The sequence below is a fragment of the Manacus vitellinus genome, unplaced genomic scaffold, assembly GCF_001715985.3.
Source record: "Manacus vitellinus isolate BGI_N305 unplaced genomic scaffold, ASM171598v3 scaffold_5_pilon, whole genome shotgun sequence".
Classification (NCBI taxonomy): Eukaryota; Metazoa; Chordata; class Aves; order Passeriformes; family Pipridae; genus Manacus; species Manacus vitellinus.
The window spans coordinates 5,935,820-5,953,959 of record NW_021940682.1 but is presented as its reverse complement, the minus strand read 5'-3'; the positions used below and the strand labels follow the sequence as shown (position 1 = coordinate 5,953,959).

Sequence of the window (18,140 nt, the reverse complement as noted above, 5' to 3'; positions counted from 1 at the left end):
CTCTCCTTCCAGGCATTTCTGGGCTCCTTTTGTACGGGCTCGCTCAAATGCCGTCCGGGCTTTAGGATGTGGGGAATGCGTAGGGAGTGGATGGGTAAGGTTTCCTACCCGCTGCCAAAAGCCCTGGGAGCAGCCGCGGAGCCCCCTTCTCCTGAAGAGCGGAAAATAGCCTGGCTGGAAGGCAGGCATCGCTCGCTGGCGCTCTGTAAAAAAGCTACTCGCTTTCTTCTGCAGAGAAAGTGCTGAGCTTTCTCTCTGCCCCCTCCCCATCCCGGGTGTCCTCTGTGTTTAAACTCGGGTTACAAACGAGCTGTGTTTCTCCCGCTAGAGCCCTGGAAAAGCCTCGCATCTGGCAGAGCCGTGGAGGGAGGCAGCTGACATGAGAAATGCGCCCGGGCTCCGGGCTGGGCTGGGCTGGGCTGGCGGGGAGAGGTGCCGGGCGCTTCGCGGAGGGGGCCTCTCCCTCCAGACTCCCTGGGATGTTTTTCTCATCGTAGGTCTTTGGCCATGAACCCCATCCAGAGACCTGAGATGTACATCATCGGCGCTCAGCCGGTGTGCAGCCAGCTGCCGGGGCTCTCCCCTGGGCAGCGCAAGCTCTGCCAGCTCTACCAGGAGCACATGGTGTTCATCGGGGAAGGGGCCCGCAGCGCCATCAAGGAGTGCCAGTACCAGTTTCGGCAGCGGCGGTGGAACTGCAGCACGGTGGACAACACCTCCGTCTTTGGGAGGGTCATGAAAATAGGTAGGAACACCTGGTAGAACACTAGTACACCTAGTAGTTAGTGCAGGGAGGTGCTGGGTGCAGGCCGGGTGTCCCTCTGCACCTCTCTCCCTTCCTTCAAATACACATGCAGGAGTGATGAGCCCCATTAGTACCAGCTCCTAAAGCTGCCTTTAACGAGCTTTTCCATTCCCTGGTGTGCTGGTGCTGCCCACATGCTGCCTGGGCGAGTGGCACCAGTGCACCTGAGCCACACCAGGAGCCAGCGGGGGGACAAGGGGGACACACTTTCTTTTGGGGGAAGCACGGGACGGTCAGGAAGAGCAGGGCGTCTTCTGTTTTGAGTGGTTGTTTAAAGGTAGCGAGAGAAGAAGCTGGAGCCAGGAACAATGGCCCCGTGTTATCATTACCAGCATCTTGAGTATCCTGGGACAGGGAATGCAGCCCTGAGAAGTGGGAAATAGGGCTCCCCTGGCGTGGGAGTTCCCCCCCTTCCTTGTACTGCCACTTTCTGTGTAAACCTAAGCGATTTTTATAATTCCTGCCCTGCTGGCCCTAAGAGGCACATTGACAGGCCATTGCTGCACTTGAATTGAGGTGTGACCTAGCTACATTGTCCCAGCTCCTTTTGAAATGCAATCATCTGATGGCAAGAAACTGAGAAATCCGGGCTCGTTTTGATGTGTCCGACAGCCAGGACAATAAGGAAAAGGTGTTAAAACAGACACACACACACACACACACACACACTCACTCCCCACAACCCCTGTCTGAAGAGGTTTTCTTTCCCACCCACAAAGCCAATCATTTACACCGAAGAACCAGCAGTGTTTCTCCAGTGTTTCTCGGTTGTGAGGTCAAGGAAAACACTTAGCAAGGGATGGAAAAAGACCTTCAGCTCCTGAACCCCTAGCTGCCCCCAGCATTGCTCTCACTTTTTTGGCTTATCTCTGAAAAAAACTGCATAGGCAGCAAGGCACCAAGAGGTGCATCTTTAATACCTCTGGGGCGTCAAGGCGATAGGGCACCAAGTCCTGTGATCCCTTCCATCTGATCCTGAAATCTTAGAGAACTCTAGGGATATTTCTGCATTTGTTACTCAAATCTTTCAAAATTCCTAATTCAGCCCATCAGAGCCATTCTAATTCTTCCCTTTCTGCCTAGCCCATACCCTAACAATTCTTCTCTGGGGTACTCCCCTGGGAAATGCCGTTTCCTGACACATACTTCTAGTTCCTGACACACATCCAAGGCATCTGTGCATCCTTGATCTCTCACTTTCTGATAGCAAGGGTGGTGGCCACATGGGGCTGCATGCAATCCCAGATTGTTAAAACTTGTGCTTTGGGGTATGAAAACTGAAATTTCAGCCACCAAAGGGAAAGGACAGAAAATAGACCTTCATCTCTCCTTTCTGGTGTCCCTCCCTCACACATAACTTACCCTGAAGAACGGGGTAAATTTCAGATCCCCAAAGAGATACTAGTGACTCCACAAGGATGCAAGAATGTAGCAATCTCCCCTTCTGGAGCAAACCTCATTCTCTTCTTCAGCATCTTCCTGCAACCCTGGGTTGCTCCAGTGGGAGAGTCCACACCTGGAAAAGTAAGGGTGAACTAAGAGAAAGCAAAGATCAGATCTGAAGGATGAGAAGCTGTCAGGAAAGATCAGAGTGTGTACAGGAAGAAGGGATAGTGGAAGTTGGAAGATTTCTCCTCTTTAAAATGAATTTGATCCTATTTGTTTAGATGGAGGGTAGATTTGGGTTTTGATGAAGGCAGGAGGTGTTGTGGGTATGTGACAGGTATGACCAGAAGTCCTGCTTGATTTATGTGTGCTGCATTTGTTTGTTGAGTCCTGTTGTATCTCTCTTAGGAATCTACTGATGGCAGTGTCTGTGGGCCAGCAGTTGCCCACTGTTTAAAAACCTGTCCTAACAGAGTTTTGAACCCATCTCCTTTAGATTCTCTGGGCACTTAGAGTATGTTCAGATGTTTATACTCCAGCACAAGGCAGCACAGCAATAAGAAAACTGTCACCAAAGGTGGCCTGGGGTATTAGGGGATCCATGATTCATCGCTGTTGCCTGTGTCAGTGATAAGCTGCTGTGCTGCCTCAGTTCCACCTCCTGCTTTTGCATTTTTCTACTTTGAAATGAGTCATTGCTTATCATTTCAGCAAATCTATTTTCCACACTGGGGAAGAAGACAAAGCCTTTCAATCTCACGTTGTGTTAGCTATAAAGTCATTCTTCCCTGGGTTCATACTGTGTGTCTGTCTCCTGCTTTCAACTTCTGAGCTCCAAATCTGGACCACAGCCCTTTTTCTGTACTCTGTGCCAACGGCACGAGAAAGGTCTGGAGACCAGAATATCTGCAAGAGTGCACAGGCATGCCAGATTGTTGTGGAGAGGGAGGTGAAAGGCGATAAGAAGGACCCAGAAGGTGTGTAATGTGCCAGCAGCCCTCGGCTGCCCACCCACCAATGCAGGCATGGCATATATTACATGATTTCTTGAGCTGCTCTAGATTGTGAGAGGGGAGGAGAACCTGACCTGGCCAAGTCCAAAGCCTGGGAGATCCTTGTGAGAGTGTTCACTCAGAAACCTGGAAGATTAGTTTCCTTTCCCCCTTGCAGAACTTGGCTTGGCTCAGAAACAGGAGACCCAGTCGGTCTGTGTTTAATCATTACACCTTCATTTTCTGTGTTCCACAGAGGTGAGGCAGTCCAATGATACCAAGCTTTTGTAGAGGGATCCACAGCACTGAAGTAGGCTGCTTTTCAGCATTACTTCCTCCTACTGCTTGTGTTGTTATGAGAGTTGCTCTTACCTTTTAAATGTGGTTTATTCAATAATTATATCTGATGTACAAATATTATTCTTCTGAAGCTACTTCTTGTTCTGTCAATACAGATTTTAGACTGCACGTGTGTGTGTGTGTATATATATATTATGCATTATATACAGATATTCCTTACTGCTACATTTATGAGGGGGAGAGGACAAGAGCACCCCAAAAGGTCATGTTAGAATTTCCTCAGGGGAGGAGAGAACAGATCTCCCTCTGAGTAATCCTAAATGCAAGGCTGGGGTTTCCAGGTTAGTCCAGTCATTTCTGGAGCCAGAGATCTTATCTCTTCAGCCTTTTCAAATGCTAAAAGAAGAAAAAAAAAAAGAGTCATAAAACCAGAGAACAAAGAGAAATATTTTTTCTTTGTTTTTCTTCGAGATTGGCAAACTTTAGGGTAACGCTTTTTTAAAAAATCAGTTGAAGCTAAATCTTTTTCATCAAAAAAGTTAAATTGACACATTTTTATCATCTTTGTGTCAGTCTCCCCACTGGGTTCGTTCTCCCATTTCCTTCTCGAGCAGCTCCAGGGAAGGGAGCCGTGGGGACCGAGCCCTTGCCTGGGTGCTGCCCACGCCGCATCCCGCCAGTGCCCCCCAGGAGCCGCCGCAGCCCCAGGTTCCCCGTCCTGCTGCCAGCGGCGGGCGGGCACAGGAGGGCAGCAGAGCTCCGTGGAGCTCCAAGCCGGCGGGCAGAGCCTCCCGGGGCCCGCAGCCCCCGGCGTCGGCCCCGGCAGCCCGGGGTGACTCTGATCCAGAGCTCAGGAGAGCTCAGCAGAGGTGTGGAAAAGGGCAGAACAAATCTGGGAACACTCCCAGTACTGCGAGACGACAGCACAGAGGTGTGGAACTGGAATGAACTGGAATGAGAGGACCAGCAAAAACCCAAATACTTTTCAAAGGCTGGAAGGCACGGCAGGAGAGCAGAGAAAACTTGGGTGTATAAGCCCTCAATTGTCAGCTACAAATTTGGTTTGTATTAACACAGGCTTTTATCACATCTGATCCTGCCTCCCAGGCCAAGCCATGATCTTCCAAACCTACTACCAAAGTCGAGTGAGCACTGTGGTTTGTTCTGCTTTGTGGGCAGCACGGGGAAAAAACCCATCCTGCTGTGACTTGTTCCAGCCTCTCCCACCACCATCCTCCAGCAGCCTTAAACAACTGGTGCAGATCCAGGGGCTGCACATTGAGTTGTGCTGCTACAACTGACAGGTGGAGATGGTTAAAACATGGACAGTAAAAGTGCAAATCCAGTCTGTGCTTTCAGAGATCTCAATCCAGCTGTAAGGATGCTAAGCACCTGGAGTTGTGAGGACTGTTGCAAGAGCTGTAACAGTGTGAGGTCCTTTCTTTGCCTGTGTTTTAATCTCTATAGACAAGAGAGGGCTCTACTTAACAGGATGTGTCCGCAGGGCTCTCTCCAAACAGGCACAGAGGGGTAGGGGCAAAACTGCACATTGGACTGTTATATTCAAAAAACCATAACGTGCAAAACAAGCTAGATGAGTAAAAGCTTGATTTTTGGTTACTGAAAAACGAACTCCCTTATGGGCCAGTCTCAGCTGAATTACCTTAACTAGGAGTCACTCCTCTCTACCTCTCAGACCAGCAAGGTTTAGGGAGCATAGTTCTCTCCTTGTGACCTTCTAGTAAGGCCCTCCCTTCTTTGTTATGCGTCCTGTAGTATTTTATCAGCCTTGTGCTGCACTCCAGAGCAGAAACCGTAGTGTTCGACTCTCATTTGGGGTGGGGGAATCACAAGTTGTTCTGCAAGGTGGATGCCATTCACAGCCCTGCCTTTGTCTTGGGTCATTACCGCTAAATTGGTGATAAGCTGCTATTAGTTACAGATTGTCCGCAGGTGCAAATTGGAACAAGAGCATACCAAAAGCATCAGCTCAGCCCTGCTGACGGTGCTAGCACTGAGAGCCTCCTGGGCTGGTGACAAACTAAGTATTCTTGGAAGATCTGCCCTCTGAAGTCATTCAAATTTGCTTGAGAGGATCTTGCTGGGGTTTGGTGTAAGTAGCTCTTCACAATTAGATTGCTTATTCAAATGAAGCTTTGGCATTTGTTCTCTTTATCACTGAAAGTTTGGTGATGAACACAATGACTCTGAAGGTGTTTAGCTTGTTAGACCGTGTGGTGAGAGTGCAGGTGTGAATTGCCTCCTTCTCCTCCTCATTCCCTGTCTACTCCCCCTCTTCAGACCCACAGCGCTCCTGGTGCTTGGCCTCATGCAGTGTTCTGGCTGTGATGGTGCCCCGGTCACATTGGGGCTGAATCACTGCCAGGAATACATAGCTGGAGACCCGATCCAGCTGCTTGGCTCAGATGCTGTGTAGGGCATACATGCCAAGCAGGGCACTCTCTAGTAAACCTCCTAATGGAAAGTCTTTTCATTTATTATTGTCTACATGGGAAAGTTTTACTTGTTCCAGCACTGCGGTTCTGTAGGCACGGGGAGAGCCTGTAGTGTAAAAAGGAGTTTCCTTCAGTTTGTCTCCAAACAATTTTCAGCTGACCTTATGTAAACCAAAATAAGGTCGATGAACTGAGGAGCCCGTGAAGACTGCTTGTCCCAGTTAAATGAAAACCTTTCCAGGTGATAACTGGCTTATCCAGAATGTTTCTTTTGCACAAGCCCAACCTTGTTACTTGTTCTCACTGATTATTGGCAAATGCAGTGGCTAAGGCAGCAGCTGTATTTTCAGCAAGTGAATAACCCTCTTGCTGTTTGAGAGTTTCTTTCAAGTTAAAATGAGAGGATAGATGAAGGGGAAAGAGTCTGAGCAGTTCTTGCCTATGGTGTTGCTATTTCTTTTGGCGAAGGCCTGCAGTTCCCAGGGCTCTTAAATGTTCAAACATAGGTGTAATAAAAATAATAACCCTGGAGGAGCAGCACCTACAAACGATGAAGAACATGATTTTCTAAAGAACATTGCTCCAGGAATCTCAGACCCTTCCCTGGTGTGTGTCAGATAATCAGATTTGGGTTTGATCCTGGTTACGCAGAAACTGCCAGCTCTGGACAGTCAATTGACTGGAGCTGTTACAAGTGAAATGAAAACAAAACTGGGATGCAGACATGTGTTAGGGCAGTCCCCCTCCTCCAGAGCAGGATGGTGCCCTTGCTCTTGAGCATCGTATTCTTGTGAATTTTGTGCACCTTCTCGGAGCACCCCATATCTCACTGCCCAGGCCCTGCTCCTCACTGTGTGCTGCATGTTCAGTGAGGTCTGTCTGCCTGTGGTTAATTTGTCTGTCTCACATCTCTGGCAGGGAGCAGAGAGACCGCCTTCACCTACGCTGTCAGCGCCGCCGGGGTGGTGAACGCCATCAGCCGGGCCTGCCGTGAGGGAGAGCTCTCCAGCTGTGGCTGCAGCCGCACGGCCCGGCCCAAGGACTTGCCCCGAGACTGGCTGTGGGGCGGCTGCGGCGATAACGTGGAGTACGGATATCGTTTCGCCAAGGAATTCGTGGATGCCAAGGAGAGGGAGAAGAACTACGTGAGAGGTTCAGAGGAGCAGGCCCGCATGCTGATGAACTTGCAGAACAACGAGGCCGGTCGCAGGGTAAGACGGATGCTGACCCTTTCTTTTTTCTCAGAGGCAGAGTCAGAAGGCTGGAGGTAGCTGGATACCAAATTAGCTGGAGGTGTGATGAGGGATAGTCCAGTGATGCCCCCATAAGAGTGTATGCTCACGTTTTCTGCATTTTTCAGAATATTACAGACAATATTGACAATGATATATTCCAGTTTTAATGTCAGGCTTCCACTGCCAGCTAAAGCCAGTGAATTTTGGGGTCTGTTGAGACACTGTATGGCACACGTGCAGACATGTAAGCCCTTTCCAAATAAACTAGGTGCTGTTATGGCCCATTTTTAAAGTTAATGTCTCAGAAATGAGCTTCCCAGAGCTCTGGAAGTGACAGGCTGATGAAAAGAATAATATTTTGGCATCTGGAGTTCTCTTCTCCTACCATCATTTAGATTTTTGGGAACATAAGGCCAGAAGCAAATATCGAATCAGGCTACCTGGCTATTTCTGGAACTTAAGCCTCGCTCAGTTGCCTTGCTATTGGGCAAAATAAATAATTTGCATCTAGGTGACAAATTTTTCCTGAGAAGATTCACAGTTGTGATCTGGAGACCCCTAGGGATGGAGAATCCATCACTTCACTTTGTAGTATGGTACCATCATTAATCACCCTGTTTCAATGCTGTACCTCATTATCATTTGAATTTATCTGGCACCAGCTTCTAATCAGTTCTTTTTCTGACTTTTACAGCTAAATCCAAAAGCCTCTTAGTAATCAGAATTTCCTCTGCATGCAAGTATTTATCTACTGTAATTTATTCACCATTCTTTCTTGACAAACTAGATAGAGCACTGAAAACTCTCTCACTTTCAGAGGTTCTCATCAGCCATCAAATCATTTCCCTGTCAATTTAGTGTACCCTTTCCAGTTTTCCCATACCCTTTTTGTATGCATTCAGTGTATGCACTTTTGCTTTTTTATCACAATTGCTTTGTCTGTGATTAATAGCCCAGAAGGTGTAGCATCCTTCATATGTGGTACAGCCATGTAATCCCTCCTCTTTCCAAAAGTAGAACAGGAATACTTCAACGTTTGTGCATTTTCCCCAGGGTGTTTTACGATTTTATCATTCTTCTGTAGAAGTAAGCTTTTCTAAGGTTAATTTTATTTCTAATGCACGTTAAAAAAATCCTATTAAGCGTACTTAGTCTTGCTCTTTTGCACATTCTTAACTAATAGCCTTAGTTTCCTTATCAATTTTCTGCCCTTTCTTGCTTCTAATTATTACTGAATTATCTTTCCCTTTCGCATGGATGTTTGTCTTTTCTGCATGTAATTTCAACTTCATTTTGCCACCAAAGATGATGTGCTCTGTTTTTTTGATTGTGAAATCAGTGTGTCAGGTTGAAGCATTGTGAGTATTCCACGGTTCTTTTGAAAAATCAAATTGTGGTAAATTTGCAGTAGGTAAAAAAACAGACTTGAAAGCTGTAGAACTCAGTAGGTTTTGCTTTGGGATTATTTTTTTTTTTGGCTTGGAAGGGCAGAGGGTCTTAGAAATGGAGGGTGTAGTGGAGTAGTAGCCTGAACATGACATTCTTTTCTGCATTACTTGCTTTGCACATCTTAGATGTCTGGAGTCGTGAACTTGGATTACTACAAAAAAATACTCTGCCTAAAATAGGGAGTGAGTATGTTATGGGACTTTAACAGCCAGCCCTATTGCCTTGAGGGATCCAGGGACAGAATATGGCCAATAGTCTGAGGTGCCAATTGAACTGCAGTAACATTTGTATTAGAAGATCAAGTCAGAAGATGCTTGCTCCATGCCACGGGGAAAATACTGCCTTGTCATGTTATTCTTGTTATATAGGCAAGATTCTTGCTGAGCTGTGATTTCAGGTGATGCTACAGAGGAAAAAAAGCTTTGTCCTGCTTTAGGGACAGAGTTAAAGGCAGTTATTTCCTGCCTTTACTACAGTGCAGAAAGTTGTTTAAATTGTGCTACAGTACCTCGCTTCTTTGGACTCTGTAGACAAGCTCTCAAGGCCATTTCTGTGTCTCCAGTTAACCCAGGACCTGGACAAAAGCTTTCCAAAGGGGCCAGCAAAAGACGGTGTTATTTCAGGTTTGAGTTTTGTAGACTCTGTAGAACAGATGGCTGTAGAAAATAACCTTAGATTAAATGAACACAAGTAATTTTAGATTAAATGAAATGGTAGTATGAACCAGTGTGTAATTAAGCTTGTGGATTTCAAAAAAAACTCTGATAAACTAAGGGAGCCGGTTAATAAGCTGAGCCGAGGAACTCAATGTGGAAGAGGTCTGGAACTTTTTCAAGTCAAAGATGCTAAAGCCATTACAGTTCTGCATGCCAAGCAAGAGGAAAAAGCTTATAGGAAGAATATCCAGACCTCACTGAATGAATAACTGCCACTGAGAAGCTGTTAGGAATAGACCAAGAGCCTACTAAGAATGGGGGAAGAAAAAAACAACTGATAGCAAATAAATAATGAAAAGCTCTGTCTTAGAGGTCAAGAAGTGTAAAGATGAAGTGAGAACAGTAAAAATCCCGCTGAGTCAGACCTTGCAAAGGTTAGTAAAATAAACAGCAAAATTTTTTTAAACTTTGCAGACTGGGGGAGATTGGAAGAAAGGAGACATAGTCAATGAGGATGGGGCTGAGTCTAAAGGCAGAGAAGTTTTGGTCCCAAAAGTAAGTGAGCGCTTTACCTGGGGCTTCCAAGTTGGAGTGTGGGACATTGCTCATGGAGAGGGATGCTGCGTGTCTGCTGCACAGTGGAGATGTCTCTTTCTGTCCTCAAGACTTCTCCTTAGCAGGAATAAGTACTTGAAGTGTAGATTTTTAAATACCTCTGGGACTGTATTTTTGGGGGGAAGCCAGGCAGGGGCAGGCAAGGTCTACCAGAGTAGGCTGATGGTGCTGGCACCCTGTGGGAGTGAGGAAGGCACGAGGAGGCAGCTATAAAGTTCAGACAGGTAGAGGAAGAGGAGTTGAGCAGCAAGTACTGAGGTTTGAGCCATTGGACTTGACATGGGTGGGATGGTGCAGGGGGCTGCTAAGGAAGCAGAGTTTAGGATTGGGCCAGATGATTCAGATGAGAGTCAAGTGGCTGCAAAGGATTGGAAGAGGGAAGGGCTCTGGAGAAATTGTGGCTGGGGCTTTGGGGTGGATTTGAGTGGATGAGTATTTGGGGGTAGTGAGGAATGGAGATACTGGGATTGGGAAAGGAGATGAATATGAAAGGATGGAGATCTCAGAGCCATCTCAGGTCTCATCTCCAGATCCTTTCATAGGAGGCTCTGAGATTGCATCGCTGCGTGTTCCAGGGTTTTCTGGTCAGGCTGGTATTTGGCCAGTACAGGACAGCCTTTCCTCTTGGCTCTTAAAAGCATATTAGCACGGGAGCAAAGGAGAAAGGCTGGAGATGGAAATTTTTGCCACTAAGGCAGATGCAAAACTCAGGTAGCATAAACCTCTCAAGTCTCAGAGAGTGCTCACTTTCTTTCTTGGCACTCTGAAAGAGATGGCACCTGTGATCTTGGCTTCATTTACAAGTGGACCTGGGAGAAAGGATATCTCAGAGAAACAGGCAAAATGGGAAATAATTTGAGAACATTTTTTGCTAAGATTGATCACACAGTCATTTAGAATATGACCGATCTCCTAAAAAGCAGACTAGGTCGGATAGGTCTCATTTATCTGAAACATTTAAGGTATTTCCCACATGGAAAATTCTTTGTTAAATTGGGAAATATAAGGAAAAATGCAGCAGCTATGAGATGGACAAGAAACTGGTTCAAGGAAAGATATCAGTAAATTGTGAGAGGATGTATCTTGATCTTATCGGAGCTTGTTTAGCAGAGCTCATCAAGGACTTGCCTGAATATTTTTGTTTCTCAGCCTCAACACAAGCATTAGGCTGATGAAATTTGATGATGATGCAAAGGTGGCAGAGGAGAATCTGAATTTTGTAGCAGCTAATGACATCCAATAAAACAACATTAAGACCATCATTTGAGGCCTTGTAGGAAATTTGGTTTTAGTCATTAGGAAATGGGTCTGCAGTCAGCTGCAGATGTAATGTGGCTCAGAAGGTGGTAAATATCCTATAACATACTAGGGAAAGCCTATTTATAAAACATGAGGGAATACTAATGCCATTGTATTAAGCTCTTGTGAGGCCCCACAATATTGTATGTTCTCATATTCCCAAGTAAAATGACCTCAGACTAGAAAAGGCTTGTTATGGCTGACCCAAGGGATAGGAATCTTTTCTTAAGAAAGTGGGCTAGACCAGCTTGCCATATTTAGCCTACTAAAGTGAAAGTTAAGAGAGGATGTGACTGATGTCTGTGTTCATGGGAGAAATAATATGGGAGGAAAAGTACTCTTTAAGCAAAAGGCCAATTTGGCACAATAGCAAATGAGCATAAAGTGAATACATTTAGACTGGAAATCAGAAAAAGATATTTTATCATTGCAATAGTGATCAGAATAATGGTGGCTGAAAACCTAATTGCTTTTAAAAGGGCACTGTATGCATTTAGGGAAAATATTATTTGAAGCAGTGCCTACAATAGCAAGAGATCATACTTAATAACCAAGGAGGTCCTGTCTAGTCCTGCATTCCTAAACTTCTCAGATTCTGATTTTGGAAGTAGGAAGGTGCGTATGTAAGTCCATACTCCTAAAAGTTGATGCTGAAGGAAAGGAGTACTGGAGACCCAGCAGTGAACACTGCGGAGTGACCACCAAGGTGCCATCCCACTACAGCCTTGCCCTGTTTTCCCAGCCAGTATTTCAGCTGATACCTTCTGATTTATAGGCAGATTTTTGGCATGTCCCTTCACTCAGTTTCCTGTGAGTGAGAAAGTTCTCCTTGAACCCTGAGGAGCTCTGGTGGCAGGAGAGAAGATTGTCCCTTCTCTTCATGGTTCTCAAGAAGAGCTGGGGAGGATGGGAGGGGATCAGAGGCCTTTTATCTTTCAGGCAGTCCTGACCCCATCACCCCTTCAGTCCACATTGGAGTCCTTGTGGTGGCTTCTGGCTTTATTGCTCTTGTTTGTTTGTCTTTGGCTGTTATCTCAATATGTCCTTTCCTTCCATCTGTCTTTTTCTTCCAATTGGTCTCCATTACCCTCTCTTATTTCCCCCATTCCTTATCTGTCACTGTGTCTGGCAGACTGGGATGGTCAGTCCTTCCATGCTGTTTACCCAGTCAGCATATGGCAGGCCTCAGTCATCAGTCACTCGAGCCAGTGCCATAAGAGCCTGGAAGGGGGTCTGGCTAATTGACCACAGAGGAATTACCCATTAATCCTCTTCCTGTTCCCATTCTTGCAAGAAAAGAATTGGAAGAGAACTTGGGCTTATGGGAAGGGGCTCTAAGCCTTTCCATTAGAGGCATTTTCAACCTGTTTAAGTGGCATGGCCATCGATCAGTTCCTGCCCTCAGAACTGCATGTGAGGTCTGTTATTCTTTACCTTGACCTGAGCCTGGTCAGAGAGGAATTCTCCAATTTCCTCTGCTTTCTCCCCATCCGAACAGCAAAGGGGGAGAGTGTAGAGTCATTTAGCAGCTGAAGCTATGGTTACCTCCACGGGACATTGGTGGTGGGAGCTGTGGGGGCTGAGTGGCACCATCCTTACCTGTGATAACTGGTAGCATTCTGTTCCCCAGCACAGCTACTACCCACATGGGCCAGATGTTTTGAGCATCAATTGCTTAAAGCCAAGACGGAGTGAACTCAGTCCCATGACATTAACTGAGAGGGATTGAGTTGCAGTGTTTTTCTAAAGGAACAAAGCCTAGGATTAGGAAGAATCATAATACTTTATAAAAACACTTGCAAGGGCAAGGGGGGCACAAGTGGCCTGGGATTTGACAGAACCATAACCAAAAAGTGCTAACACAAGCTTATAACAAGCAGGCTGGCAATGCAGTGAGGATATAGTAAGTGTCTGGTGCGCGGGAAATTCAGCTGTAGCTCTGTCTGGTTACAGTACAACAGGAATCCTTAAGTGACGGTGTGGTTGGTCCTCTGCAGTTGTAGTTTGATCCCAGAGAAGTGCTTAACTCCCAGCTTGTTACAGCTGTTACATTGCGCTGTAAGGTTGTGCCATGAGGGATTGCCTCAGTAAATTGAGCTCTGAGGAGGGCAACTAAAGGTTTTCTGTTTTAGGGACTCACTCCATTGACTTTCTCAGGAGCTGGATTGGCCTCCATGTGATTTAGCCATTAAGCCAAATTGAATCTTCACTAGCTGTCAAAAGCACTAGACCTTAGTTAGGCCAGGAGCAACCAGTTGTTGTAGGGAGAACTCTGACCTCTTGCTGCTGGTCCAGAACGTAGTCGCAGGCAGATGGTTTTGCTTGCACTATGCTCAATTGCCTTAACCACCTAGTCCTTGGCATGTGAAAGCAGAGAGCTGTGAAGCTTTCTTCTGTCAGTGAGTGAGGCGGTAAAGAAACCTCTGTGTTTGGCTGCTTTTTTTTCAGTAGAAAACCTGGCTAGGAGACATGTGTCCATCTCCTTCTGAGTACCCTATTTTTTTCCCACGTTCCTTGATCTCCCCCACCAAATACAGCTGGTGGCAATTTTGCAGCTGATGCCAAACACCTTTGCTTGGCGTGTGGGATCTGGCAAAGGCACTGCAGGATGCTGGATGGTCTTGGGAGAGCAGATGTGACCCTGCTGGTGAGAGGATGAGGAGCAAGGGCTGGGGGGGTCAGCCCCTATAAAATGGAGCAGCTCTGATGGTGTGGGGATGCCGGCTCTTTGCTTTGCAAGCTCTGTCAGTGCCTGAGAGCTGACAGGATCTCACCTAGCATGCAGTTTTGTACCTGTCTCTGGAATTGATCTAAAGAACAAACACAACTTGCATTTCAGTTTATTTTCCATGGTTTCCAGCTTTGTTACTGTAGAATATTTTTCAGTATTTCACTCTCCTCCCAGCTAGCGTGAGGAGGAGGAGAGTAACCACCGTCTGTCTCTCTTTACATGTTGTACTTGCTCTGCTGAGGGTTTAATGCTCACTGCCCCGAATTTTCAAGACTCTTTGCTAACTTTGATGCCGGGTTTTCAGGGGTATGATGCATCTACAGCCCCTGCAGGCTCCTGAAAGGGTAGCTGAAAGCGTCTGGGAAAAGACAGCACGGAAAGCTTGCGTTTGCTGTTAAAATCTAGGCTTTTCTGCCTGGCGACAGCCCTGCTGGTGGAGGGAGACGTGTGGGCACAAGATGGCGCAGGTCCGCAGCCAGGGCTCCCAGCTCAGCCCTGCTGCTCCAGGAGGGCGCCTGGTTAACACCTCCAGCAGAGCTAAACTGCTCCATTCCAGGGTGGACGTGCCCATCTTTGGCACCACCACCCCTGCCTGCTCCTCTCTGGACGCTGCTCCTGGACGAGCTCCTCTCAGCAGGCATGAAGGGAAAGGGTGTGGGTCTGTGGATTTGTTTCCAAAGGATGCAGATGCATCCCTACAAGTGATAGCCTTGGTTCCTGGGGTGTATGGTAGGAAATGGGCTGGTTCCCAGGTGTTCCCTTTCCGCAGCACTGAAGGGAAAAACATGCCACACTGCTGTGGTGTGAGATGGGGAATTTCCAGAGTCCACCCTAAGAGCACTCTTCCTTTTTTTTTTTTTTTCCTTCTCATGACCCTGCTGTCAAGCCAGCAGTCTGCCAGAGGGAAAGCAGGTGGGGCGAGGAAGCCGTGTTTGCAGGCAATGTGACCAGAAATATAAATGTTTAGGGAACAGGAACACAGCAGCCGCAACAGGGAGATGAGAAGACCTTTGTCTCTTCTGAAGGGCAAAACAACAGAAATTGCGGGGTAATCAAAGCAGTTCTGAAAGCGCGATGAATTCATTGTACTTAAGCCAGCTGCCAGTGCAGCAGGAATAAACTAAACGCAGCTCTGCCTGATTGCATTTCTTTTCCCACAGGCCGTGTACAAGCTGGCAGACGTGGCCTGCAAGTGCCACGGTGTGTCGGGCTCCTGCAGCCTCAAGACCTGCTGGCTGCAGCTGGCTGACTTCCGCAAGGTGGGCGACCTGCTGAAGGAGAAGTACGACAGCGCCGCTGCCATGAGGATCAGCCGCAAGGGGAAGCTGGAGCTGGTGAACAACCGGTTCAACGTGCCGACACAAGAGGACCTGGTCTACGTTGACCCCAGCCCGGACTATTGCCTGCGCAACGAGACCACCGGCTCTCTGGGCACCCAGGGCCGGCTGTGCAACAAGACCTCAGAGGGCATGGATGGGTGTGAGCTGATGTGCTGCGGACGGGGCTATGACCAGTTCAAGAGCGTCCAGGTGGAGCGTTGCCACTGCAAGTTCCATTGGTGCTGTTATGTCAAGTGTAAAAAGTGCACAGAGATCGTTGACCAGTATGTCTGTAAATGAAAGGAGCCACCAAAGCAACAAATCTATATTATATAAATCTATATAAATATATTTTATATTTGTATAAATAAACAGATGATGATAATAATTAAAGAAGCTTATTTAAGAGACATTTTGGTTTTGAAATCTCCCCCATCAGGCCAGCTGGTTTGACATTCCGCCAGTTCTGCTGGGGAGTTTGTCTTTGGGTGCATCTCCCCTAGGACTGTTTCAATCAGGGTGAAGAGGCTGAGGAGGTGCTGGCAAAGCACACAAGCACACACTATTTCGTTACAGAAAGAAAGCCAGGAAGAAGAAGAAGAGTGGGTTCTTCCTGCTCTCTCATCAGTAAATCTCAGCATTTTGCATAGTTACTGCACATCGGAAATTACAGCCAAACGTGGGTGAGTCCTAGTTATTTGAGTTTCAAACCCTGCACTGGGGAATTTGTAACCAATTCTTGGTCTGTCTAAAGGGCTTTGTCACACTAGAAGGAAGGTTAGCCAAGGCTCCCTTACCCCAGTATGGCTTAAAATCCGCAGTCCTGTAAACCATTCCTGGATGCTCCCCAGACCACAACGGGGTGGAGGAAGGTTTACCACCATCTGTTGTGAAGAAGGAAGGTGCAGCCTGTGGCTAACCAGCGCACAGCCTGGGAGTCCCCATGGAGACAGCACCTCTTCTGTACCACCTGGGCCAAGGGAAATCTGTCCAGCTCAGTCTACATGGCTCTGTGTGTGAGGGAAATTTTTTTTCTTTTCCTTTCAATCTTGTGCTGAAACTGAATTTGTCAATACAGAAGAAAAGCTGCCGCTGCCCGGGGATATTTGCAAAGTATATTTTGTCAGTAGAAAGAAGCATTGTGCACAAACACGTGCACATGACTGCATAAGCACTCCTCGTACCACTGCCGGTTTTTCCTCTTTGAAGTGGATGCAGGTGGTCACCTTGTTCACCTCTATTAAATCCTCCTCACCACCATGCCAGTCGTATAGTTTCTCTTTAACATTAAGCACCCCTCAGTGACATTTCTTTCCCTCTCTTGCTTGTGTATATGTGTGTTTTTGTTTTATTCTTTTGGTGACGTGCCTTTTATTTTGCTGCTCTGTATTTCAGAGTCCAGGGGCCATGCTCTTCGCTGGCATAAGCTCACCACAGATAATGTTTGCTCCCAGAATGTGGGTGTTTTTTCTGTGTTTTTTTTTCTGTGTTTTTTTCCCTTGGTAATAAAAGACTATAATAAAATTGTACTGGGGCAGAAGGCATTACCAAAGTCTGCTAATCAGTCTTACCACATTGGGATTTCAGTAGAATCCAATTCATAAAGCAGGGAACAAATGCTGTTTCTAGCACATTTCCTGTGCCTCTCAGCATCTGCAGAGTTCATTTGCAGTCAGAACAATCAAGAGGAGCCAGTTCCCAAAATTTAAGGGGTTGCTAATATACATCCCCTTTGTTACTGACATTCCAAGGGTGTTGTTTTTTTTCCCTATAAATTTTAAAATGCGCAAAATATGCCAATAAGCAAAGAGCCAGTTGTGAAGATTATTATTTTTATATTAAACTTCTGTTTCTTATAAAACATTGCAGTTTTACAGATTCCACCATTTCAACCACCAGAGAAGAATTTATATGTACCTTTCGTACTTCAAATATTTGAGGACTCCAGAAAAGCACAAGGAAGAAAAATTATGCTTAATAATTAGGAGCTGTTATTTTTTTAAACCAATGTGTCCAGTTTTTATTTTATTTTTTTTAATCCAACAGGCAATATATTTGCTGGCATCCCAGAATGCATTTTTTTGGAATATAAACAGTGGCCTAGATTTATTTTATTATATAAAATCCAAAGCCAGTGGTATTGTAATTCAAAGTAACGGAAATAGTTTTCCATGCATGGAAAAAATGTGAGTGCAGTGGCCTGATCCAACTCCCATTAAACTTCAGTGGGAGCTGGACTGAGCCCAAGATTGGATCAAATGTGTGAGCTATTCACTCCTGGGATACTATATGTTTCTAGCCCAGTAATAAAACTTGCTCTACCTCGGATACATCTAAAAAAGACCTTTCCTCCCACCACCCCCACCTAATGTTCTTGTCCATCCTTATTGCAGCAGTGCTTAAAGGTGTTGGCTGTTTGTATATGACACCCTCAGGTATTGTTAATGTGCCTAACAATTCAAAATTACTTCATTTGGCCTTTCAGATAAAGACCACACATTTAAGGGAGTCACAACTCTCCTTGCGGTTTGGCACCACAGTAAATTCTGTGGGTGTAAACAACTTTGGGAGCAGAAAAGTTGGCATTGCTAGGGCTACTATTTATCTGGGTGTCCTTGGATATGTCCTTCTTTTTCCACCTAAAATGTTGTCTGTATGGAAAAGAGATGTTTTTTGGCCTTTTGTCCCAGCACTCCAGACCTCTGGCAGCCTGGTTGGAGCCAGCAGTTCCTATTGGACTGGGACCATACAGCGATAGGAGAGAAGTGACCATTAGATTTCCTTCCTCCTTCTTTTTTTATAAGACCTAGGTTTCAGTATTTTAGATTTTCTGGGAATTTTGTGTCCAAAAACTTGATCCCACTAAACTGTAGCTTAAAACTTAATTTCTATGGCGC

The 18,140-nt window shown here is 46.2% G+C and overlaps 1 protein-coding gene across 1 annotated transcript in view; it reads left to right on the top strand.

Annotated features, from left to right (window-relative positions):
• The window catches only part of WNT5B (Wnt family member 5B), a 61,675-nt gene extending 45,172 nt beyond the window's left edge, over positions 1 to 16,503 (top strand). Inside the window, exons 3-5 of the mRNA XM_025895928.1 lie at positions 498 to 745; positions 6,858 to 7,150; positions 15,085 to 16,503. Coding sequence (XP_025751713.1) covers positions 508 to 745; positions 6,858 to 7,150; positions 15,085 to 15,543 — 990 coding nt within the window. The 5' untranslated portion in view covers positions 498 to 507 and the 3' untranslated portion in view covers positions 15,544 to 16,503. The remainder of the gene's footprint in view (positions 1 to 497; positions 746 to 6,857; positions 7,151 to 15,084) is intronic.
• The last annotated feature ends 1,637 nt before the right edge of the window (positions 16,504 to 18,140 follow it).